Raw genomic sequence first — 26,489 nt, forward strand, 5'->3', positions numbered from 1 at the left:
ACCTTCTGGTATATGAGAGGGATGGTCAGAACCATGCTTCTTTGTTATTCCTGCCATCCCTTACAACTGTATGTCATCAACAAAAACTAAATCTACTCTTAAAATAAAATTGTTACCCCTTGTTCTGTTACAACAGGCCCTGCTACAAGTCACTCTTCAGCTCTCTTGTAGGTCCCTTTAGGTGTTGGAAGGTTGCTCTAAAGTCTCCCCAGAGCTTTCTCTTCTCCAGGCTAAACAGCCCCAACTCCCAGCCTGTCTTCACAGAAGAGGTGCTCCAGCCCTCTGATCATCCTGGTGGCCTCCTTTGGAGTCACTCCAACAGGTCCGTGTCCTTGCTGTGTTGAGCACACCCAGAGCTGGATGCAGCACTCCAGGTGGGGTCTCACCAGAGCAGAGGGGCAGGAACCCTCCCTCACCCTGCTGGTCACGCTGCTTTGGATGCAGCCCAGGATATAACTGGCTTCCTGGGCTGCAAGTGCACATTTCTTACTCAAGTTCAGTTTTTCAGCACCCCCAAGTCCTTCTTGGCAGGGCTGCTCTCAATCCCTTCATGTATCAGCATGTATTGATACTGGGCATTGCCCTGACCAGGTGCAGCACCTTGCACTTGCTGCTGGTGAGCAGCATGAGGCTCACACAGTCCCACTCCTCAAGGCTTTCAAGGTCCCTCTGGGTGGCATCCTTCCCTTCAGGTAAGCAAACTGCACCGCTCAGCTTGGGTGCCATCTGCAGAGCAGCTGGGGGTACACTCCATTCCACTGTCTGATATTGCTGAAGATTACATAGTGCTGGTCCCAGGATAAGCAGATACCAGGACACTTTGACTCTTTGTATGTGAACACCAGTAAATGACCGAGCGCCGTTACAAAAGCAAGCAACCTAACACTGAGGGATGGAGACTGAGGTTTGAATCCATCTCTGCTTGTTTAGCATGAGGGTGTTATGATGAATAATGGGACTGGGAGGCATACTTACACTTCACTCAGCAAAGCATGGTCACTGGCAGTCGTGGAGAAGTGCTGCTCAAGGATGGACACGGTTCCCGTGAGCGCCACGTGGCCGCAGCCACAAAACAACGCTACCCCCGAGAAGCAGAGAATGGTTGCCACGAGTGAAGCATATGGCACTCCTCCTAGGCACTTAATGCAACATTCAAAGCAACCTAAGCAGAAGAGAGAAAGCAAAAGAAATATCATGAGCAAAAAGCAAATTATGAGGAAAAGAATATTCGTCCTCCACTTGGTAAAAGCCAGAGGGAATAAAAGGCCCAGGCATTGACATGCTAAGCAAAAAATCTATAGGTGGTACAAGACAGCATCACCCTCTAAAGCAGTGACCTACAGATCTGTTGGTATGGACTCAAAGCCCAGAAAGTGGGCTGAGTGCTCCTGTCTTTACAGGATCAAGAGGAGATCGATGAGACAGCCTATGAAATGGAAAAAGCAAAAAAATCACTGTCTAAAGTGATCCATTGCAATTCAGCTGCTCATCGAGAGCTCACCATGTTTCAGCTTTACTAATGGCACCTATGCTGGCAGCACTCTGGGAGCTAGACAGGCAACTACTCAAGACAAGGAAGCCTTTTGGAAGAGTAGGAGATGCTTTGCACTTTAATTAGAAGATGAATACATTTAGGTCCACAAAACTTAGCTACACCACGCTCTCCCAGTACTCCCAAATTACCTTTTTATATAAATCCCCATGATATTATAGGGATACAGATACTTTTACAACAGAACAATTGAATGGAGTCCAAAGAGTAACAATTTTTGTCAAGGGCAGATACATGAAGCTGTATTACATAGACAGTACATTTCCAGCTTTTTATAGGATACACTGGATTTACAGTGATCCCTAAATAAAATTTGCAGTATCATGATCAAGTGAAATGCATTGTTTAACTGGTCTGAGTTAACAAAACATCCCCCCCAGAGCTGCTATTTGTATGAACACTGCAATAAGGAGGTTGCAGCTGAATTGCCAGGTTTGTTCCAACTGCGTGGCCTGAAAACCCATCTGCTTACAAAGCTGGGAAATGTAAATCGGAAACAAACGCAGCTTTTAACTGCGCTGTAATGGTAATGGCAATCCATAGCAATTCATTACTTCAGGGTGATGGCATTAAGCTGTGCCCATTAATGTGCATTTCATACAACTGCAAAGAACACAAGCCATTAAGACAACGCTTAATGGAGCGGCCAGCGTCGCACGACGGCCACTGCTGCTATGGCAAGGCGCTGCATGGACAAAGCATTTGAAGGCAAGGAGACAGCTGGCAAATGAGGACATCACATCTTCCCACCCAAAAAATTCCTCACAAAGATCAGCAAGTCTCCAGCCACCACATGAGGCAAGTTTATTTTTATCCCCCTCCCTTTCCCACTAATGAATGAGTTGCAGAGCAGGCACTTCTGTGAGGCACTGGGGAATAATATGCATCTGATAATTGAAAGATTTCCCATTTCATAGGTGAGAAACTCTTCTTTTAGAGAGTCACTAGCAAATGCCCTACTCAGGCTTAAGCAGCTATCACCATCAAAATTACTTACTTCACTAACTGCAGACAAGATTTGATTGTATAGAAACAATCCTGGGAAGGTTTTATAGCCTGGTCCACAGCTGGAGTCCACTCAGTAGGAACTATCTTCATGACAAAAATACTGCCAAATGAGCAAATGCTACAGCTCGGCAGCGACGGGCCAAACAAAATCCAAATGCATGCTATCAGAGGAAATCATCTCTGGCTTTCATTTTATCACAGAGGTCCAGAGCTGAGTTCAGACAACAAACCTTGCAGAGCAATCCTCTTTGGGGAATCTGCCTGAGAGAGCTCACATGCAAGAGCAGCCACACATGTGAGCCTGGCTCTCCTCCGCAGCATCTGGTCCAAACCTCCCAGAGTTAATCCAAGAAATGTATGCACCTGGTGCAGGATTAGCCATGCAAGATTATCCAAAAGTAACCATGCTCTGACCCAACAGACAACACACTGTGGTCACAGCACAAAACAAACCACCTTTCGAGCCACACTCCTAAAGCAGGAGACCCAACACCTGATCATTGCTTAGTGTGGAGAGGTTGATCACTTAAATTGTGCTGATCCCACAGACTGCTTTAGTGAAGGATCCCATCAAAGACAGAAAATAAAACAGCTGGAAGCAAAACCAAGACATTGACAGGATCCAAAAGGAAAGCTGTTGGTTTCAGAAAATGGGAGCAGCCTGACAAAGCTAAAAACTGGTGTAGACCCAGGATTGATGTTTAATACCCCATACTGCCAAGCCAGCTTTCCAGGCCACCGGAAAGAACATTTGCCCTGAGGAGTTTGCCCTGAGGAGTTTGTTGGATCCCTTACCCAAACACATGACAGTATCTGCCACTAATCCACAGATCCTCAAACACAAGGTAACAGTGGCAGACCCCCTCTCACCTCTCAGCAACTGGCAGCTACACACATTGTCTTTGTGGCCATACTCTTTGTCTTCCTCTACAGTTCAAGTAAAAAGGCATCAGATAATTTGGGCAGCCTTCATTTTCTCAGTGCAGAACAAAGCCAAGGGTATCTTGGCTTTAGACACCCTCAGAGGTGTCTAAAGCAACCACATTATTTTGAAAAGAGAAAACTGCCCAAATGTGGAACTGCAGGAACTACTCACCTTGACCCCAAGACTAAAGCAGGAATCAGAGACACTTTGGTACGCCTGGAAACAGCACACAGCCAGCTTGCAAGCACATGAAGCATCCCAAACCAGCATGTTTCCAAGAGACAGCATCCATCCATACATTGTCATTCTGCACCCAAATTGACAGCAGAGCTGCACGGCCTCCTGCCAGAGGGTAACTAACTGCAGGATGCAACCTCATCTCAGTGCTGGGGCTGCCACTGTGAACACTCTTTATGAGCAGTTCAAAGCCATGCCTAGCCCAAGCAATACAGCCAATTTTATAATTTTAACACATTTAAGCCTAAAACTGTACTGCTAAGAGCAGCTTTCAAAACTAGCTACAATTTGAAGCTGATCAAGAACTGAGATACGCTAACCAAGCTTCCCAAAGAAGCACTGAAGCAAAGCAGAAGATTTCTGAAAACAATTAAAAAGCTTTCCAGGAAACCTTTATGTTCTCTCTCTGCAACTCTAAGTCAGCAAATATCTTCACACAGTACAGCTGAAACCCCAGGAAGATGTTTGCCTAGCTCATGTTCACAAAATAACTTGCTAACACACTGATGACAACTGCAGGCTGAAGGCCTGTGAACTCAAGCTGACAAAAATAAGTAGCATTAAAATAAGTTCAGCTCAAATTTTCTGCTAGTTTTTACTTTCCATATGGTCAAAGTGCTGCACTGTTCAGCTGTATATCCACTTCCAATGAAACAGTGTAAAACTATTTAAATATGAAACTGTACAGCGCAAACACACATCACTGCATCTTCCCTTTCAATGGCCATTTTGTGCAAGGCATCACTAGAACCTTTTGTGCAACTCAGCAGAATAAAAACATTTTTTGTCCTCAGGCTGGTGAGCAGCAGTTGCCATGGAGGCAGGTTAATAACAGCCCAATGATTTGCCCAGAGCTGCCTGTGATCTTGGCTACAGATTTAACACACTCTCAGAAGGAGGCCAGCTAAAACAAAGACTGAGATTATTCTCTAGGGAATGAATGCTATTAAACACACACACACACACACACACACACAAATATTCTTGCTAAAGGACAAAAATAAAGAGAAGAGAAAGAAACAGGAACTGGCTATTCTTTTAATCTCCTGGCAGCTATCAGTCACAGGAAATTGGTAAAGGATGAACTTACATATGTACATAAATCGGCAATTGGTTGCTTAATGTATGATGAACAATTATACAATCTGCTCAGCACTGTACAGCCTACTGCATGCATGCAGGGGCTTAGCCATTCAATTTCCCATGCCAAATGGTGATTGTGTGGCTAAACCTCCTTTGGTACTCTAAGTACAGCTTTAAGATTTAAACTCAGAATGGCAACATAATAGAGAATTAATGGAAAATGATCTTTAAATAAAAAGAAAAAAGAAGCAGTTCTCACACAGTACCTTATCCTACTAAGGTCAGATCTGTGTTTTGGAAATGACAAAGGACAATGCAATAGGATCAGGTAGCTTCCTTGAGTATTCCTAGGGCTTGCTCTAGGAACATCATACATCAGTTCTTGAAGCCCAGACTTGAAAAGCTGAGACAGGTTGATGTTCACAAAGCCCTCCCTCAAAGCAAAGCATGGAAAACATGCTGTAAAGAAAGAATATTCACACCTCTTGGAAAGAAAACCAGCCTATTGTCTAATGTTCCACACACCTCCTAGGCTGAACTAGTGCCTCAATGCATCTCAGGTTCTAACCACCGGCCCATAGTCAAGGTCACTATGGAACAAAACAACACAGAGCCAAGAAAACCTAAAAGGAGCTTTGCAAAGTTTTCAATTTCAGGGAGCTAAACCTCCAGGATCCTGTAGCTGTTAGTTCCCACTTTCTTTTCATTAGAAGTTTGGTTTCTTCCCCTCCCATGAAAGATAAAGCAATGGGCACCATTTTTTCCTTGTCACTTACCTCCTGTAATTGTGTAACACATTTTTAGAAATGCTGGCCTGTCAGACACCAGCCCAGTTAATACACGGCAGAAATTGCACTTCATGTTCCACCACAGAACCACAATCATGGGGGGAGGAACAGTTCTAACAAAAGCAAGGTTGCAAGAAATCCAAGGGAAAAAAGCCCTAGATAACACCTTAAATGAACGCACTAGATGACATCTTAAATACAGCCATAGAACTAAATCGGGCTCATTACTACTACACATCCACAGGAGCCTAGTGTTGGTAGCATCACTCCCAATTCACAAATAAATGTAAGAGGACAGCTCAGTACTTGACATTTACCTCCTGCTTTCCTCAGTGTTGAAGACTACCCAATAGCAAGCATGAATAATACCCTTGGAGGCCTAAACCACCATGGATTTTTGTCAGAAAATGAACTTTATGTCAATGAAAGCAACTGTCAATTTTACTGCCTGCCACCCACTGTATGTTTGAAAATTTCCATTCTGAATGGCTTATGCATGCTAGGATGTACATTTTCCTACCTGCTGCACGATTGGCAGCCACAGGAGAAGCAGTGAGGGATGTGGGAATAGGCTAATACTTCAGAAGCAAAATTGGAATTTACCTCTTTCTTATCTGCATGAGACTAAAAAAGTACCTGGCAATAAGGTAACTCCTCACATCTGTCACCCACACCTGCAGCCAAGGGTCAGTGGTAACAACACAATAAGATAAAATATTTCACCTTACAAGCGTAAGTTTAAAGCCTGTGACAAATTTATCTCCACGCTTTAATAAGGGACTAAATTGAAAAGGCTCAGCATTAAATCACATGGAAGTCTCTGTCCAAGCTCTATCCTTACTCATTCCTGTTCATCTTAAATTTTGCTGATTTACAAAACATGACACAAAGCAAAAACTGCTGTTACTACTTAGAATAAATGTTCACTCACCAGTGGATTAACATTAAACAGATTAAATAAGCGATGAACTCAAATAGAGAAAATCCTTTCTTCTCCTCCCACAAACCACTTAAGGCTCTTCCACAGAAACTTCCTTTCATTATTTCCTAATTTTGCCTTTTTGTCCTACACAAATAAAAAGTTGTGAAATTAACTTATACTGAAAATTAACTCATAAGACCCAGAAAACTTAATGTAAATGCACTTTAGTCTAGCCAGATTGATAATCTCCCCAGTGTATCTGCATTCCCCTTTTCCAGGGCTATTAATCAATAACTCCTTCCCGGCCAGCAGAGTCCCTGTGGTGAGGGGACATGACCTTTGGAGAGCACTGCCATCAGGGCTGCCATGAAGGATCAGACCTGAAATGCAGCAGGAGCACCTCTGTTATCCCTCCAAGTGGCCAGCACAAGATGCTTCTTTCAAGTAAAAACCTGTGAGATCGGGGGTAGCCTGATCCATCCAGTAAACCTCACCCCAACCTCTACTATTTAAGAGCTACCTGAAGAGCAAGTAGCTCCTTTCTGAAGGTCATCAGCTCTCATTGTAACTTCTCCAGTTATTCTTGATACAGATACAAGATACTTGGTTTCAGCACTGTCACACAGCTAGTTCCCCTCTTCTGAGAAGGTATTTATTCTCTGTTATCAGTTAGATGCTTCCATATTCTTGTGCAGATGAGAACTAAAAGTTCTCACACCTCCTGTGCTGGAAACCAACACAGAGAACGCAGAAGAATTGGTGCACACTAAGAATAAGCATCTCACAGCCTGGAGGAACCATTAGCAGACCCTTCTTCAAATCCAAAAAGCACCAAGAATTGCTGTAGTACTGTATGAATAATGATAATGAGTGGCTCCTGAATTTGTTTGCAAAAATACAGTAAGCACAGGTTTAAAATCAAGCACTTTTTTTTCTTCTACCATGAGTAACAAAAAAACCCCACAAACAAACAAAGAAACAAAAGGGCTCAAACAAACCAAACAGCCGTTCAGAGGTTATCAGCGTTCATCTACAGCAAAATCTAATTTTTTTCTCTCACTAAGGAAAAAATGATGTTCAAATTGGAGAAACGGCTGTTTCACCATGGCAAGATTTGTTTCTTCTGAATGGTGTTAAATGATGCAGAGAAGACTCTAAGAACAGACAGCAGTAATCATAACCTTTTTGTTTTCTTCCCTCCAAATCTCTTCTTCCCAAATCAGCAGTTCTTACAGGAAAAAAATTGCACTCCTGTTGCTGGAACCAAACCTGTTTCATGCAAAGATAGATTATCCAAATGTGTTTTTACATGCCTTATCTAGTTTACCTTCTTCAGATTTAGTGAAATACACACACTCCCCATCTATATCATTCCAACCTCTGCAAGGCTCATTAAGCTCACAGGTGTTCTGAAGTCATCTTTTTCAGGCAGTAAAATCCTCAGGGCAGGAATCACTACATCCATCCTTATTGCAAGTGCCCATCCCAGCTGTTTGCTGTTTGCTGTATGAGAGAAAGGAGTCAGACCTGCACAGGAGGAACACTGCTGCCCCACGAGATGGTGGGATGAGAGTTGCTCTTGTCCAGCTTTATTGCTTTTGGACAGAGGTCAGGCAGGACTTCATTTTACTTCATGTCTTCTCTGTTTTACTTTTGGCCTATGAAACAGTGGAATCCACAGAAGAAGAAAAATAGCTAATTTATACCTTGGAAAAGGCCTTACTTCAAACAGGTTTCAGTGGGAATTCTTGAGGGATATTTCTTAGCTCCCAGCTACTTCTGCAGGAAAAAAATTAAGCTGGTGATTTGAAAAATAGACTTCTCACATAAGGGACAGATCAGGCATTATTGATAAATGCTTTGGTGTTATTTCTCCTGGAGACTTGTTCTAGCATTTACTATCCAAAATAACCCTTGGGATTCAGTGCAGCCTGAGCAAGTGGAAATGTTCATTGGCATGCAGAGCTCAAAGTTCAAACACATTGCACCAGCAAGGGCAGCTTCTGGTCCAAACTGGGGCTGTAACACTCAGCTGAAACATCAACAACTCACTGCTCAACAGACCTGAAGACCCTCCCTTCTTTCTGCCCTTGCCCTGGCCCTCCTCCTCTTGCTTCCCTTACTTTTTCCTCCTTGAAGAAACACTTGGGAAGTTCAACACGCTGGAACTGCTGCTTAAAAAGGTGCCAGCACAGACGATAATTTTGGACAAACTCAAGGCAGAAAGGTAAAAGAGATGAAGCAATAGGCAAACTGCCAGAGATATCCAAATGCCTGAAGGTCTAGACAAGCTCAGTGTGGAAATACAAAGGCATTTCGGTTTCATGAGCGACTTCCATAGCTCTGTGAAAATCTGTAAGGACATTGGAGTTTCCTTGATCCAACCATCCTCCACACCCACCTGTATCTTGGCTGACATGATTTTGAAAGCCGACTTTTACTTTAATCAAAGGTGAATATCTTACCTGGAAGAATGGAGTTGAAACTCTTAGCTCCACCTTTTTGCCAGCTGTAACTCACCTCACCCTCCACCAGCCTTCAGCACCCAGCAGGAGAGCAAGACTTTAGCCTCACTGGATTCCAGCCACCGCTATTGACCGCCTCCCCAGTTGACTCCTCCCTAAGCTATAAAGAAGCAAACAAGAAACACAACCTCTCTCTCCCTAGAGCTCAAAACAGGGCCAAAACTCGTGTGTTTGTGCATTGTGTATGTTTGTGTGTGTATGTATTCCAGCCTGGCAGATCTCAGATACAGAAGGTAAATTCTCAATTTAAGAGATAACTGAATATGCGAAGATCTTCCCAGACATTCACTCAACTATGGAACAAGAGGAGCAGTGAGAGAACTGAACTGTAACTGTAAAAGTTCTTTGTTCTGCAACAGCTGTCATGCTATTATTTCCCCAGCTGAATCCCCACATCATTTCCAAAACTTGAGCCTGTTTCAGCAAAGGAGCAGTAAGGCTGTTTCAGTGAGATACTCCACCTTCACATGCCCTTATGTGTTCACAGAGCAGCTGAAACACCTCCCAGCATCTGGGGGAAGCAGGTTTCAAAAAAAAAATCCAAAAAGCAAACAACACCCACACAACCTGGAATTGTGCCTACAGCTAAGCTCATGTTAAACAACCACTGCAAAGTTTCTCTTTCTAGAGAAAAAGATGGGCACTTAGCTTTCTGGGAAAAAAATGTTTTAGCATTTTGAAAGGCTCATTAAGCTTGCAGGTGTTCTGGGGATGTCTTGGCTCCAGCAGTGCAGTGAATCTCCCACACTGACTCTTCCCTGGTTGCTCAAGAGCTGGATTCAAGCTTAAATTAGGGAAGTGAGATCATGTTGTACCTGGAGACCCTGGGAGAAGAGGTGAATGCCATGAGGACTGCCACAGAGGAGCCCTCATAGTGATGCCCATTTGGACACTGACAGAGGAGACAAAGGCACCCAAGAAAGCCTGTGGTTTGTCAAGGGAGCAGAGGTTATCTCAGCACAGCAGCCAGTGCCACCCAGCAGTGGGGAGCTGAAGGCCAGTGCTGAAGGGAGGTGTTTTATAGCAGGAATTGGTGTTGGGACTGAAGTGACATCTTCCCTGCAAGCTAAGGGAATAGAGAAAAGACCAGCATTTTCACAGTGGCTAGTCCATCACTGGCAGGTTAGTTTTACTCAAGACCTGTTCAGAGAGGTTTCATTTTTGCCTAAAAGACTTTTAATTTCTTTAAGTGCAGCCATTTAAAACATCTTCCCTTGAGCTGGCATTTCTGGGCTCTGGTGGGAGTGGGGGGGGTTTCACCATCACCAAGAACCCTTTCATCCTCAACTCCTTCATGACAGGCATATTTACCTACATGATAGTTCAGAAAGATTCCCAAGGCAGACTGACAAGGGTTCAGTTGCCTAAACAAGGGTTTCTAGCACCATTTTAGGTGCCAGACTCCCAGCTGCTATAACAGAAGGCTGTGCATCTCTGTGTCCTGGCTCATCTGTGCCAGCACATATGGACATGTCTCATCACTGGGGACAGCTGAAGGGGCCCAAGACCCCGATAACCAGGGTCTAGCCTGCTCCTTCCACATCCTTCACAGCTCAGGGAGGCAGCATTCATAATCTACCACTACTCCCTGTAGCATTTCCTTTGTGTGTAAAATATCCCATGTGTACTAAACGTGAGGCTTGGAAATGTCTTCTAGCAGCCCCAAACCTGTCACCCAGGTAACTCGTAATAAAATATGGTCAAATAAATATTGATACTGAAGACAGATCAAAATTTGTGACCTAAGCATTTCTGGGGAAAAAAAAGCCATTTGAAATACATAAACATTTGAATCCTAAAGCACATGAGTATGAAAATATGATGGGAAGGGGAAGGATGAGGCAGCAAGCTTTGGTGAATATTTCCCTGCATTGCTATTAAAGTCTCTGATGCGGAGGCAGGCCTCTCCAGCAAACAAGCTGTCAAGCAGGCTTCAGTCACTCAGCTCCATAAAGAGAGGAAAATTCTGGATTGAGCTAGCTGCAAAGGCTGTCTCTGAGCATATACACCCCTTGCTGTGCTATCCATCAGTCAGACTGGAATTTTCTAATGTGATCAATCATGGCTTCATTTCAGGTGCTTTTCTGAGATCCTTCAAAACTCAATTCCCCCACAGACCCTTAAAATAAGGCTTCATGAAAAGTAAATAGGATCTTCTTGAGGTCTCAAGCCAGACATCGAAAAGACAGGCATGAAGAATCACCAAACCATTTTTACAGCCTCACCTGAAATTCTCCTCTAGACTCTCACAGATGCATTTAGTGCTTCTAGCAAGGGAAAAATGCAAACCAAACCACAGGATATTGTCTAGGAAGCACAGGCTACCAGTGAGTCAGATTTGCTGTCACTGCTTTAGTGTCATTTCTGCATTTGTGGCTGATAAGTCTGATAGATTCATCCATATAAACCCCCAAACTATTTCATCTCATCCGTAAACAATTTTGAAGCAATTGGGAGCACAGATAAAAGGAAGCTGTCCCTCACACCACACATTATCTTTCAAGCATTAACAAGGAAATTCAAATTTATGTCAAGTATTCATACAAAAAGAAGTAGACTCCTTACAGCCTTAACAAATAAAACAAGAAAAACAGAGGAACTTTTATCTTAAATTGTTAGGACTACTGCAAAGCATTAAGTTTATGCTACTACCATTTCTGAACTCTTCATTTCCCTTTCACCCAGCCCTTTATTTACCTTGAATCCCCAAAGGACTAATATTGCCTCTCAATGCTGGCACATGATGGTACCGGTGTGGCCTTGAACTCCTGTACATCCAGTGGTACCTGCCAATTTCCATTTCTGGTCTGGTGATCACTGCCAATTTTAGGTGGTAAAAAGTCAGTGTCACCAGCAAGTCTTAGTTCAGTACTTTCAGTCATTTAACTTTAAAAACAAGAGCCCAGAAAAACACACGGTAGTTTCAGAATTGAAACAACATAACCTTACAGACTAAGGGAAGAGATTAGGAGGGATGATCAAGAGGGAAATGCTCACACAGGTGTTAAGAAAGGTTGAATAGCTGAAACTCTACCTAGGATTTGAGTTAAAACACATAAGGAAGGGCCCTCTATTCCTTACCCCCACCCACTCTCATGTGTCCTCTTTGTCCATGACAAAATGCTCTGCTCCAGCAGAAAAGGAAGGCAAAGTCATGGAAAATCCCATTACCTGTTTTTTAAAAATACTCTAATGCTGTCAAAGAAAAAGGTTATTGCTTCATGTCAAGGTAGGGCAAACACAGAGGTTTGCACTGATACTTTCTTACATTAAAAAAATAAAAAGTTTTTTTTATATCACCTAGGCTTTATTTCACCTAGGCTCTGCTCACATCCAAAAATGTGGACCAAGTGCGTTGAAAATTATTTGCTCCAGGTTCAAGAGCAGTCCTGCTTCTCCTTGTCTTTTCAGAGGAAGCCCAGCAACAAGACCCACATGCAGTAACTCACCTCACCCACTCACACACTCACGGCACACGCACTGGCACTGGGTTTCTGTGCCCCTGAGGAGGCAGGAAACAGCACCAAACCACTTCTGAGCCTACATGTCCCCATTGCTACCACTGTGGCCTTGTCAAAGCTCTCAGGGTGACACTGACAGACCTTTCTTCAAAATGCACCAGAGTCCCCCTCTGCAGGGGCTAAATGAGAAAGCAACCATCATTTCTGGCTGAAGCAAATCCAATTCAGCAGCGTTTGGGCACGTGGAGAACCTGAAGGTTGTCATCTACTGTAGACTAGATTACAGACAAATTTCAAGGGGCAGGAGAAGTAGAAATGCCATAAATTTCAAGCCTATGAGAGGCTCAGAAGGTCCTGGACCCAGTCCTTGTCATATGGTTTGGCTGCTTGTGCAATGAGGAGTTTGGCACAGCCACATTTGCATATGTCAAGAAGAGAAAAAAATCTCGGCCTTGAATCCAAATGCTAGATCTAGAGATTTAAACCAAGAATTTGTTGGTCTTCTTTATCAGGAATCAAATTCCAATACTAAGAGTCTTTTGGGTTTTCTACATAAATTTAGCATCAATAGCTCTCTAAAGGATACTTTATGGCTTGGTAATTTTCCCCTCTCTGCATCTCACACACAAACCAGCAAGCAGGTATCAGTAAATCTTCCACAGAAGACATTATTCTGTATGGTGTGGCTCACTCTTCCTCTTAGGAAAGACAAGTTCTACATCTTATGAGCATAACAAAATTCAAAATGTGTTGAAAGTACTGTTCCAAAATGACTGCACACTCTCAGGATGATGTCATCTCCTTCTGCTTAGAGAGGAACAATCCTGCTTGGGAGATCACAAAGAAAGCCATAAAAATGGAATTGGATACAAAACGGAAAACAAAATTATTCTCTAGTACAGCATACCTCTTCTCCTTCTCTGCCTCCCCAATGTCTGCCCCCTGCTTTTTTGAGGCTACTTACTGGACACTGGTAACAGATTCAGATTTTTTTTTTTAATTAAGATTAAAAATAACCAGCTGCAAAGACTTCCAAAAAGAAAAGAATTATTCATTTGTACTGCAGCAGCATCTAAGCCAAACCTTCCACATCAAGAAGATTTTATCCTACTAGCTTGAACCCACAGTTTGAGATTTCTCCTGCAGTGGCCACAAAAAGCACTTGTTCAGAGCAGCAGAGCAGGCAGCTCCTTTTCTCCCTTAGCCGGGGGGAATGTTGGTGAAGTCACCTGTCTGCTGTACAAACATCAAACCCTGAAACACAGAGACATCATGTAAACTTTGTAGCATCATTTCTGTAAGCGAAAATATTCTATGCAGTTGGTTTCTTTAATTAGCAATTTCTGGTTTTGCAGTAACAGGGCTCCTTTCATTAGGCTGGCAGTTTAAACTCCATAAGGAATCTCAGTTTTTCCACTGAGCACTGGCTCAATGGAAAGAGCCACTTAGCAATGGCTGTTTGGTAGCCCTTAGTGCATGCCTGACACGACCTTTGAAGCTGAAGAGCATCTTGGGTGACTCTACTGGGACCCACCCAGGTCCACTCATGTAAAATCCATACCAGGTCAAAAGCTCCTCAGGCTTCAGTGGCTTAACAACTGCTGCACACAGTCCATATCCATTGGAATTTAACTCTGTACCCTAAATAGCTGGGAAACGAAACAGGCTTAATGGTGTCTTTACCTTTTGCTTTTTGAGTAACTAACTGCACTAATTGCATTCCCTGGTCTAGGTGACAATATCCTCCACCCACAGCCAAACTCAAGGACTCCTGCCAGAACCAGGTTGTCCTCAGTCCTGCACAGACACAGCAGCTACAGAACTGACAATGCTTCCATGTCACACCACGCAGGCACACGGATGGAGACTGTGGTGTTCAATATTCATTGGGATGAATCATCCTGCATGCCTGTAATCAAACTCACAGTGCTCAACATCCTCATGCTTGCTGCCTTTATCTTTTGGGTTTAGAGGAAACACAGTTTTAATATTCATCTGTCTCAGCGGATGAAGCAGTCCATGGGAGCAAAGAGAGGGTGTTGTTTGGTCATTGATGATCTGGTGATGAATAGTGGACAAGGAGCAAGGCTGGGCAGAAAATGGGGAAGGGTCAGAGTAACTGAAGGAGATCTTCCCCCCCTCTTTGCCCCCTTTGCTCCTGCTGCAAAATCCATTGTGCACACACAACCCAGTGCCATCTGGGTTTCCCCCACCCCCGTTACCATACCCCATGGCACATATGTCTAGGTTTTCTGCTTTCATGAGGTTGTTCAGACCAGTATGAGTACATGCTCCGAGTATTTTTCAAGCCCCTCCTATTTAGAAACCAAATCCTATTCATTAAAACCTAAATCACTAAGCCTGCCAAATTATTATCCCCAGAATATTGCGTGTCCCAGATTCTCCCAGGGCTGGACCTCTCTTCCTACAGTCGTATTCTTCAGGGACTTATGCTTACAGCAGTTATTGTTGTCAGTGGATCTGAAACACCAATCAACTGCTTAAAATGGGGGGAAATATGCAGCATACTAAATATCTTTGAATGGCTTGACAGCTCTGATACCACTGTGTGAGCCTTACATTAGGTGGGTACCCTGGAAATTTTGGTTCATGATCATAACACATATTTTTTAAAAATACTTTTTTTTTCCAATTTGTTGTAATGAAAAATACATCTGTGATGCATCAAAATGTCATAAGCTCACTATGTAAAAATAACTTTACTAAAAGTGAAATAAACTGCACGACAATCCATTCCTTTCTCACATTGCACTTTACAGCTTCATTTAAACACAACTGTACAACTGTGTGCAATAGTGTAAGACAAGCAAAGTATTTTCTTTCCATTTTGGACTAGTATATACTTGTTTATTTAGAGCTTAAAAGCTGAAATATGGCTTCATATACTATAAAAATAATAGAGCTCACAGCTATTACTAACCACAAGGTCTTCTTTTACCAAGAGAACATAAGCAGGGAAGAGCCAATTAAAAGGGAACTTTGGTACAGCTGCTTAAACTGGTCTTCATTATTCCTCAGCAGAGCATAGGCAATTTGAACATCATATGTATTCATTTAAGGAACCTAAACCCTAGTATCAGTGCTTTCTTCCACCCCATGTGTAATTGGTGAATTCACCATGGTCATCCACAGTTGGGGTTTATATTCTTTTTTTTCTTCTTTTTATTTTTTTTTTCATTTTATTTTGCAACTTGGTAGTATTTCTCACAGTTAAATGAAAAGGGAAACTTCTTGTCTCTGCTAATGTGTATCAGGATCTATATCCTTCACTGCTGATGCAAAACGGCATTTCGTTTTTCTTATTTATTCCACCTCAGTAAATCTGCCTGCCCAGTCCTCGCATTCTGATTTAATTTAATGCCTGCAAGATAAACCCTGTCATTTGTAATAATTTGTAAACCTTCATCTTTAAAATGCATCCAATCTGTCCTGCAGCCCTGCAAAGTATCTGTTAAACATTTTGCTTCAGCTTTCATGGTGTTTTCCTCTGATAAGGGCTGCTGATACACAGCATAAAGCTGACTTATTTCTTATCTCCATCAACATGAGGGTTGTTCCAATTCCAATTAAAAAAACTGGGACAGCAGCCACTCATCTGGGTGCAGAGAAACAAATGTCAGATAAACACTGAATCCATCAGCTGGGTAGTATTGCTGCCTGAATCAGGCAGGGGATTCATGAAAATTATTAAAAGATAGCATGGTTTAGGTCTATATCGTTTAGGAAATTTAAAAAGTTTAAATAATCTTCAACAATTTTCATTTATCAATCTGTAACTATTCATAAAGCACATTAGCTTGTGCAAATTGTCTCAGCTACACTGCAGTCCAAAAGAGCTGGCTGGCCACATTTGCCACAGAGATGGGAAACACAACCCAATACCTGCATGGCACCAGTGCTCACGTACGATTGCTTTGGGTGCTCAAACTGAAAACAGACCTCGCTGCTCATGCCAAGGGCTCCAGCAGCACTGCTCTCCAGGGTTCTCCCAATATTGGGAGACCTGTACACAGACAGCACATAGCCCTAGCCCAACTTCCTCCAAGTATTTATTCCACAAAATTACAACACATCATCAAGGAGGTCCTTGCATTGGAAACACACTCCAGAAATAGGCAGTTTAAAATTCTGGCTAAGGGAAAATACTTCTTAGCTTAAAAGCACGATTTACTATTAGATAAATGCATATACTTTCCCAGAACATGGCAGTGAAAAGCATACTGACTGTGAACTTGAGTACTCAAAGCAGAATGCTCATGATCTTCCCTCGCTCAGTCCTAGCAAGAGCAGCATCTCCCAAACCCCTTCAGATGGTGGTTTATCTGCTTAGGCTTTGCAATTAATTTCTAGAAGGAAGAGTTAAAAGACCCTGTGATAGGACTTCAGCTGCTTCAAGCTGTGGCAGTTGCCTTGAAATAACTGGATCTAGGGCATCTCATAAAGGATGGCCATTACCAAGTCCAGGTGGGATCGAAGAGGAGGAAAATGTTGCAAGGCTGGTAAGCATGTGAGCCATAACAAGTAAGAGATGTGGTCCAGAGAGTATATGAAATCTTCTGTTCTGTACCCCAAAATAAAGCAGCAGCATTTTCCTGCGAGTTTCTTTACACAGAGAAAAAGCCCATTTTCCTCCACAGGAGCTGCTGGTGAAAGAGCCCTATTGAAAAATTCTGACATTTGAGAGGTACGTGATGCCTGCTGAGCCAATCTGAAAACCCAACTGGACTCGACAGATTTAGCACTTTGGAAAACCTGACCCTCAAAACCAAATACGTCTTCTCCATGACCACTTCACAGCAGTAACTTTGCAGGGGATCTGGTCTCTTTGTTTTGCTACAGAAATTAGGAGTAGGACTTTCAGCTTTCTGCATTTTAATTTGCTGTGAAGCATATTGAGAATTTAAGTGAAGAGAAATACAGAGCATACTGTGAGAGACCGCATGCTACTTTCAGGAATCAGAGAATCAGCAGGAACAAAGCCTACAAGTGTTACATACATATACTTATGTAACAGATCCAAAGTATAAAATTATCATAGAAAAAAATAAGAAATTGTGCTAACATTGGGATAGGAGGCTCCCTGCTTGCATTTGATGAAAGCAACAGATCAACCTCCTTGACTTGGAAGCAGATTTACTGTTCTACATGTTGTTCTTTCATCCTTGCCAAAACAAAAGGGAAGCCATAAACTCATCAAAAACACACTCAGCAACACATTTTGTTTTGCGCAGCTGCTAATGCATGCAGATAACTTTCTTTAGTGTTCATTGTAACATGAATTCCATTGGTTTAAAAAAAGTTCCTCAATCAGAAGAAAGAATTGCTGTAATTTTTGAAGAATGATCTATCAATTCAAGGTGGTTTTATAGTCAATCTATTCAGGACATTTTGTACATTAATTACTCAAAATCTGCAGTGAGGTGGGTTATTGTCCACATACACTAATGGCTTTCGGAGTTTAATCTCTCATCAGTGGACCTCCTTTTGTGAAATCCCTAGGGGATTATGTAGTACTATGTCTAATCACTTGACAAATTTCATTTACTTGAAACTGAAGCTTGTTTTATATGAAGTGTGTAGCAGGAGTCAGATTCAAAGCAGGAAAACAAAATCTGTTACTGGACACTACGGGATTTATCATGTTTATATCTGAACTGCTTAACAATCGATGAAAGAATTCTGCTTGGGGAAATACACTAGTTGTTTATCAGCTGCTTAAGCCTATGAGATACTCACATGAGATACTCAGATTGCTTATAAACGATACACAACAGGTTAAAAAATGTACTATGGCTCAAGTAAAAACACAGTGGAAATTTAAATAATTTTGTTGCTGTTGTACCATTCAGTAAAAAAACCCAACAAACTGCTGTGATCTGTAGAGTAGTCTGCTACACTGAAGAGGAACGGTTATTTGACACAAATTATACAATACACAAAGAAAATGTCCCTTGCGAGTTGAATTTATGCTCTGAAGTTCAGCACTCCAGACCAAAGAGAATCAACCTGTAAAGCTGGGATGGATGAAGCACCTCTCTTTCCGCGCTGCCATCTCCCTACAACAGAACCATTACCATGGAATTGTTCTCTCCATTAAGCAGCAATTCTCAGTGATCAACACATCCTGAAATCTAATGTTGCAAAACTCACTGCATTGTTCTCCCTTATCATAGTGCAGACAGATAGCTACCAAAGTAAAATTTGCCAGATGACACCATAGAAAAGGAATTTTTAAAATAAGAGTAGCATTTGGCATGGAGCTCACTACACGAAGGTTGTGTGACATTATAATCTATTTTATGTTGCTATAACCTAGGTCTCCCACACTGCATTGCAAAGCCTCGCTACATGGCTAGTCTCGATGAAAACACCAGATCACGGCTCCGAAAACAACATGCAAACACACAGGCACACGCTACCTCTGTAAACCAAATTTACCAGAATCTGTCAAAGACGCAGCAATAACGAGACTTCTTTTGCAAGCATCATTTCGGGTAGGGTTAGGACAGATTCAGAGCAAATACAGACGCAGACAGAAAGGTTGATGCTCTATTAATTTGTTGTCAAGCCATGCAGGAAAGGACGGCTGAAAGCCCGAAGACGCAGTGATGATTGTTTAAGAGCTATTTGAAAAAGTGACAAAACTGGCCTAAACCTCTTTAAGCCCCCTGAATGAAAAGATTTAAACAGGCTATTGTTAGACCCCTGGGTACCTTTTTTCTCTTGGCTTTGTTCTGCATTTTCCTCCGCTGCAGTTTCCATGGCTGGCTTCATACCATCCACCAAAAATGCCGCCCCCCCTCCCCCCCCAGCAAGCACTTTTTCTCTTCGCCTCCTTTCTCACTCCCTTCCGTCTCCTATTTACAGCGGCGGTGATTGAGCGGCTCTGTTCTCCCCTACAGTAGATTACAGTCCTTTCCAAAATGCCAGAAAAGTCTTGTCAGCTTCAATTTCGCTCCGCTGACTGGTCCACGAGGAGCTGTGCCAGCTCCCTCAGCTATACGTCACCAGGGTCCCCAGCTATAAAATAGCCATCCTGTGCCTCGCCGTGCCACACCGCGGGGACAGCACCGCCCGATCGCGCCCCCTTCCTCCTGCCCTCCGCTCTGTCCCGCTTTCCCGTCTCCCGACCAACGTTAATCAATTCTCCGGGTAGTGAATGGCGTGGTGACACCGGGAGGGGAGATGCAAGGCAGAAAGAAAGGAGCCCCCGGCCGGTGAGGTGAGCCCCCCGGCCGCCGTCTCCAAGGGGAGTGCACGCCGGCACACAATCACACGGCTCCCTTTCCCATGGGACCTTGTTATTATGCTTTGCATTTTGATTTATTCCACATGCCCTCTGCTCTTTCAAGGGGTGGGGGGTGATGGGTCTGCTCTCTCTGTTTGCTTTCTTTGCTGAGAGATCCGCTCACCCACGGTAAAAGACTGTGTGAGAGAAGCATAAAAGCAAAAGCGGGCATATATATATGTACGTACATGGAAAATTTTAATTCTTTGTTTGACTCGTGAGCACAATGGGGGGAAAAAAAGAAGAAAAAATATCCAAGCAAGGAGACAGGAAGCCAGTTCAAGTGAGCTAAAATGCATGTGCAACACTCTAAAGGATAAAATGTTTAAGAAAACACAACTTGGGCTTTAAAAGGAGGTCTGCCACTAGAGACCTAAAGCCATGCTTGAGAGTGAGCACAGAGTTGCTGTTCAGCACGTTTGATCACTCCTCAAATCCAGACAGACTGCAACATGATCAAATAAGCTGCACTTGGGAGCAACAAACTCAAGACATGCCAGCATTGCACTGCATGAGGTGACTTTAGGTGTCCCCAGCCCACTCTTGTGCTGGGGAGCCACAGATCAGGGTGACACCACACAGGGGTATTGTTCCCCTCCCAAAACCCAGGACAACTGACACATTTAAGGCTGCACTGAGGCTAATTAACCCTGCCTGTCACTTTGCTTGTCTCAATGCCTTACAGTGCAACACACTGCACAGGGCACAAGCGCCCAAAGGCAGCCCTTTGTGTGTGTAGGATGGTGGAGCAATGGCCTTTGTGGTCCAGCCATTGCAGCCAGTTCTGCAGCCTGCAGAGACTCACAGCAGATTCAGCAAATGCTGAGGATGTCAAAACCTACACCCTGCATGTTCCCTATAACAAATCCAAAGAGGAGAGTGGGAAGAGGGAAGCAGTCCAAAGATCTGTAGATACAATTTAGTCTCTTCTAGTTGAAGATAGTACAACCCACAATTTTGCTGCGCATTTTTATTTCTAGATGTCAAGTGAAAAGCACAAAAGCCCTCAGACCCAACCATTAGAGAAGGTTCTCATCTCTTTCAAGAAATTAGTGCACAAACCCTCCTCTCTCACCATAGCCAACACAGCTGTTACTTTGCTTTGGGCATTACTGCTCAGAGTTCAGGCTTCAGCACAGCTGCCAGGAGGTCTTGGTCATATCCTAAAGTTTTGTATCACAGCATAAATCTTGATGCCAAGCATTTGCCTAAAATGCTTCCTTGGAGTCCAGGAACAGTCTGCAGTTGAAGCTCCCACTTCAGCAGACCTCTGTGTAAGCAGGATGATGGTAGTAATTTGTAGATGGCATGCAGTATCCTCGGGAGCCAATGTGGGACAAGGGGTTGGGTTCCTGAAGGTAGTCAAATCAGTAGGCACAGCAGAGACCTCAACCCTCAATCCCATGCCCTCAAGGTGGCATGGCATACTTCCCCCACCTTCCTCTCCAGTGCCAAGACAGCAATCCACACACAGATTGAAATCCCTCCCCAGCAAGACCATGCACTGCAAACACACTCCCTGAAACAACCAGCCAAAAGGTGAAAGCATGGCTGATGTGTTTGCTGTATTTTTTTAACCATTACTAAAAGTTGTTGGTATAATGATTACACAAAGAAAAGGTTCTATGAAGAGTGGGACTTTTCCCCATTTAACATCAGTAAGACTGAAAATCCATACCAAATACACTCTCCTTGCTGAAAGTCACATAAATTTTAGCAATTGGTCAAAGTACTTGATTGCTTCTGACATAAGATTCTCTTTTTGGAATGCCTCATTGTGCAGTTGGTACTTCTGTCACAGTCTAGATCTCTCTTTCTTAATGATCTTTCCTTTTAGACTGAAAGGTCTAAAACTTTAAAAGGCTGAAACCTCCCTTCAGACTATCCTAAGTTACAAAAGGCCTGTTCATAACCTAATTCAAGTGGTGCAATATCAATGCACTTATCAGTACAAACACACAGAAAATACAAACATAATCTGGAATTTCCTTTATTTAAACAGAAAACACATTAGACATAACCTGTGGTTACAGACTGTCCCTGGAGGAAGCCCATGACTGTAGCCCTCCCCTCTTTACCAGTGAGATCTATTCCTTCAAACAGCTGCACACTTTCCTACTGGTGAGCAGAATTTTAGGCAGGCTCAGGACTTCAGAGTTTGTGATGTTTCAGAAACTCAAAACTAACAGGCTGGGAGACTATTTCCTCAACTGTTTCCCCAGAATAACCCCTTCCCCAAACAGGCAATGAAAAATCTGTGCACAATACCAGAATCAAGTTCACAAGAACCTGAACTGAGCACTTCAAAAATCATCAAGCCCAACTATTCAAAAGCATTAATCCTACCAAGTAAATAATCCTCTAAAAGCTCCAAGTGATGTATGAGTGTAAAATTCTCTCCCCTCCCTTGTTACTATTTTCTGGATTGCTGCAATGTATGACAGGTTTTAAGCACTTATCATTCTAAGTAATTTCTAGATTTTCAAACTTTTACACCATCATTGATAAATACAGCAAATAAAACAAACTATACTATTTCCTCCAGTGCTAACATGGGTGCTGATCTTGTGTTTCAAGCATTAATCTCAGCCAGCAAGTTGTCTCATTCAATGTTCCCTCCCTTAAACAGATACATCCTTGTCATAATATGTGATGAGACTGGGAGACATCAAGTTTATGCCTATGACAACACAGCACAATATTAAGCCACAAAGGGAAAAAAATCTTTAAAACCCAAAACTTTTAAGACTGATATTCAGTAAAAACCTGCTTGTACAGACCAAGCTGATTTAGATAACCAGCAACAGGGCAGGCAGCTAGTTACATTTGAGAAGTTCAGCCCAGCATTTTGTTTTTGCAGAACAAGATAAAAGTGAAAATGAGGAGAGGGGCTGAGCAGCAAGGGTTTCTGCTGCTAAAGCACAGCTCTGAGCCTACTGCCAAACCTCAGGATGAATAGCAGTGGAGGAAAGTATGTGAAGGCACTGCAGACCAAGTCACATTTACTGCAAAATAGTTTCAAAAAAAGGCTTAAATCTATTTTATCTAGGTATAAAAAAAACCCCCAAACCACACATTTAATAATTTTGCTCAGTCAATTAAAATAGCACAATTGCAAAAGTAAAAAAAATACATTAGAATCCCTATTCTGTTCATGTGCCAGTTTCTTTTGAACATCTATCTTTAATGTCACTGAATCTAGTTTACATTCCTGCAGGCTGAGAAGCTCTACCATAAGCTACAGCAAATTCTTCACAAGCTTTCAGGAGATGAATACACACTTGCCATTTCTACAAAGGCTTCACAGAGCTGTAATAAAGAGTGTTCTCACATAGCTGAAGAGCAATTTGAGATTATCTATGAGATCCAAGACTCAGAAGTTAAAATACAGAGACTGTCCTTCAAATAAGACTGACACATAGTCCAAACAACTAATTTTAAAGATGACTTGTAGAAAACTTTTTTTTTAATATTTAAGAGAAAGAACAAATACACGTGAAGCCACTTGGTGCAATGTAATTGCTCATGTTCAGCTTTAAACCAGTTACCAAAGACTTGCTTATAAAACCCAATCCAAATACTTATGCAAAAGCAGGCAAACTTTCCATGTGGATAAAATCAAAGCATGACAAGTTTTTAGTTGTGCAGCAGTCATAGATCTTGCAAGTACCTTACAAAAACTTAAAAATTGGGGTTCATTCTTTCAGATATACTAGGTTACTGGGAAAATGGAATCCAAATTAACAAATAACAGTGGAAAATCTCTGCACTTATACTACAGTATGAAACACAGACATGAGTCTGCACTGCACTTAGGGGTCTCAGTCTCAAATTTCTGTTAGAAAGAGCAAAAATAAAGGCTTAAGCATGGATAGTGGCTATCTCTGCAGCCAAAGAAAATCACTGAGTTAACCAATGGAGCGAAATCCAGGAGGGTAAGCAAACCTTAACAGCGTGAAGATGCCAGTGCTGTGACTCCCTTAAGAAAGCCTCATGAAGGTGTCAATGACTGCTGCCAAGCTAAATGCCTGGTGACAAGCAGCAGGCAGAGGAGATGTCACTCAATTGTTGGGGTACATACAGCTCTCTGTCTAGCCTGCCTGTTTCCAGCTGGACCACTACAGTTACAGCCACGGCTGAGAATCAAAGGAAATAAACAGCCCAGACCCAGAACATACACCAACAGCTAACATTTAGTTGGAACACAAAAGGAAAAAACAAGTCCCTTAGAAAGTGAGCAGATGGTTCTGCATGGCTTTTCCATAGTTAGGTCTCATCAAGTTCTAGTCTCAAAGATAGCTGTAGAGATGTTAAGTCGACCAGAGGAAAAAGCCTGAAGAACTATAATGAAAGTCAAAATGAAAGAAAAAGTTGATGTCTTCTTAAGCAGGTGGGAGCTCCATTTCCACTTATGAAAGGCAGTCAACAGCACAGAAGGAAATAATTTTTAAAAGTGATGGATTTTATTTATTTAATCTAAGGGCCTTAGTAATATTTTCCTGGGTTTTAGAAACTTGTATTTAAAAAAGAAAAATCTGGGGAAAATAATTCAAAACTCTTGACAGACAAAATACAGGACTCTCAACCATCCTAAAGACTTCCAAGGAAAGGCAATAAAAAATGAAAACAAAAAAGGATACATTTGAAACTAAGCTGGAATCAACATCACCTCTTGCATCCCTCTCCTGTGAGGCTGCCTGGAGAAGCACCATCCCTTTGGCAAGCCAGAAAAAAATATGATGACAAACTAGAGCCCATTTAGACTACAGTAGAAGGAGCATGGAAATACAGAAAATGAAAGCAAAGACTTCCTAGCATGTCCCCCAGGAGGAACTATCATTAGGCAAGTGTTCAGAGCTCCAGCTCCGGTGGCTGTCCTCAGCTTCTACTCCAGCTCCACAATTTTATGGCATAGTTTCTACAAGTGTACTGCACGGCAGGTTTCAAATGCTTTAATGAAGGAGCTAAACAAGGCTTTGGGTTACCCAATCTCCATACATTTTTCTCTTCATCAGTGGCAAGATCCTCACATACATGACTTGTACATGAAGCCTTCAATAGTGCTTCAAATGCTGCTCCAGAATTTTAAGGGCTACATTTTTGACTTTGGCACACATAACCACCTTTGTTTGCTCCCTCTGTCCATCACAACTGAAGGGAAATTCTCAGCTATCATGCCTTTGCCTTGCAGTGCAGCAGGAAAAAAATATGCTCAAGCCTTTTGTCTTTGTTGCCTTAATTCTGCACTTTGAAGACAATCCAACATACTTAGCTTTTGCTGTGAACCCTCTTCTCCAACACTGTTGTCAAAGCTTACTGCCATCTCAGGAAACTAACTGGAGCTTCTGAATACTTGGACATACTGAAATAGCATCCTAGATATTTATGTCACACTTGCCAGCACTCAAGTAGAAGTGCCTCTTGTACTTGTAGAAGAGCTATTTCTGCCAGCAATTTAGAAGGCAGCAAAGGTATCATTATAATATACTCCTGTTAATACAGCTGTTCCATCTCAAAACACAAGAGCTTGACACAGGCCTGGCACTGGGAGGCTACCTGTTGATTTCTTTTCTTCTGTCTATAAATAAACATCACTGAGTTCAGCCTTGACACAAACTTAGCCTTTTACTCCACAAAGTCACATTTAATCAGACAATTCTCTGTTAACTTTACATCCAGTTCTGATTTTCAAAATTGCCCTCCCACTCTTCGCATAGACTTCAGCATCCCACCTACAATCTCTCATCTATTCAGTGCTCGTTTTGTTATTCAGTCTTGGCTTCAGTCCAGTCTCTTCACAAAGCATGGAAAAAAGCAGGGAAATAAAAAGAAGTGCAAAAGCCTACAGGTCCCCAAAAAGAAACCAGGGGCACTCATTATAGAAGGGTACCTCACACTGCATACTGGGGGTACATGGGGAAGGACAAGGATGAAGAATCCTCCTAGAATGTCACAAAGGAGTCCATGCATAAACCACAGATGTAGATATGTGTGTTTATGTACACATGCAGAAAACACGCATGTTTGCATATTCATATGTATATGAAGAAAATGCATACAATTATATATGTATTTTTATTGAACAGTAAACCATATGAGCACCATTGGAACAGCTATGGGGAATGCATACTAATTTACAGAGTCATGCAATAGGTATTCAGTTTGATAGTGAATGCACAGCCATCCTAGAGTACAGACTGCTACAGACTCCTGCAGCTCAAGGTTTCAGGGCCAGGAACCAAGTTAGCCAAGATCAGACTGGAGTTTGCAGCACAGCTAAGCCACACCTTGGGAGCACTGTCACCATTTTATCTCAGTATCCCAGGTTGGAAAACCAGCACCACCGGCCCCAGGCTCTGCCATACATTGCTCCTAGAGCAGCTCATGGATTGTTGGGCAGTTGTGCAACAACTTTTTGAAAAGCCCACTGAACTCAAAAGTCAAAATGTTGAGATAAAAGAAAGCATCACAATAATGATTGGTATGAGGTACTGAAATTCACTGTTTGAGGTTTCAGCACCTTGTAAGTCACGAGGACTGTAGCTGTTTCCCCAAGACAGAAAATTCTCATTCTAGTGTAATTCAACTATACTTTGGAAAGATCCTGGACCAGTTCAGTTCTGTCATGCAGTGCTGGACTGCCTGTTGAATTGCAAATGTAGTCTCTGTTCACACATAA

The 26,489-nt window shown here is 42.5% G+C and overlaps 1 protein-coding gene across 6 annotated transcripts in view; it reads right to left on the reverse strand.

Moving 5' to 3' along the window:
* The window catches only part of GPM6B (glycoprotein M6B), a 106,553-nt gene that overhangs the window by 12,339 nt on the left and 67,725 nt on the right, over nt 1-26,489 (reverse strand). Inside the window, exons 1-3 of one of the 6 annotated variants that reach the window (XM_054271472.1) lie at nt 19,236-19,527; nt 11,738-11,857; nt 976-1,162 (exon numbers count right to left, since the gene is read on the reverse strand). In XM_054271472.1, the coding sequence (XP_054127447.1) occupies nt 976-1,162; nt 11,738-11,857; nt 19,236-19,296 (368 nt within the window). In that variant the 5' untranslated portion in view covers nt 19,297-19,527. Of the gene's footprint in view, nt 1-975; nt 1,163-11,737; nt 11,858-19,235; nt 19,538-26,489 lie in introns of those variants that run through there. The other 5 variants (XM_054271474.1, XM_054271473.1, XM_054271475.1 and 2 more) reach the window with 5 other exon arrangements.

Source organism: Melozone crissalis, unplaced genomic scaffold (assembly GCF_028551555.1).
Source record: "Melozone crissalis strain CALT ecotype California unplaced genomic scaffold, PUWL_Pcris_2 ptg000013l_1, whole genome shotgun sequence".
Taxonomy (NCBI): Eukaryota; Metazoa; Chordata; class Aves; order Passeriformes; family Passerellidae; genus Melozone; species Melozone crissalis.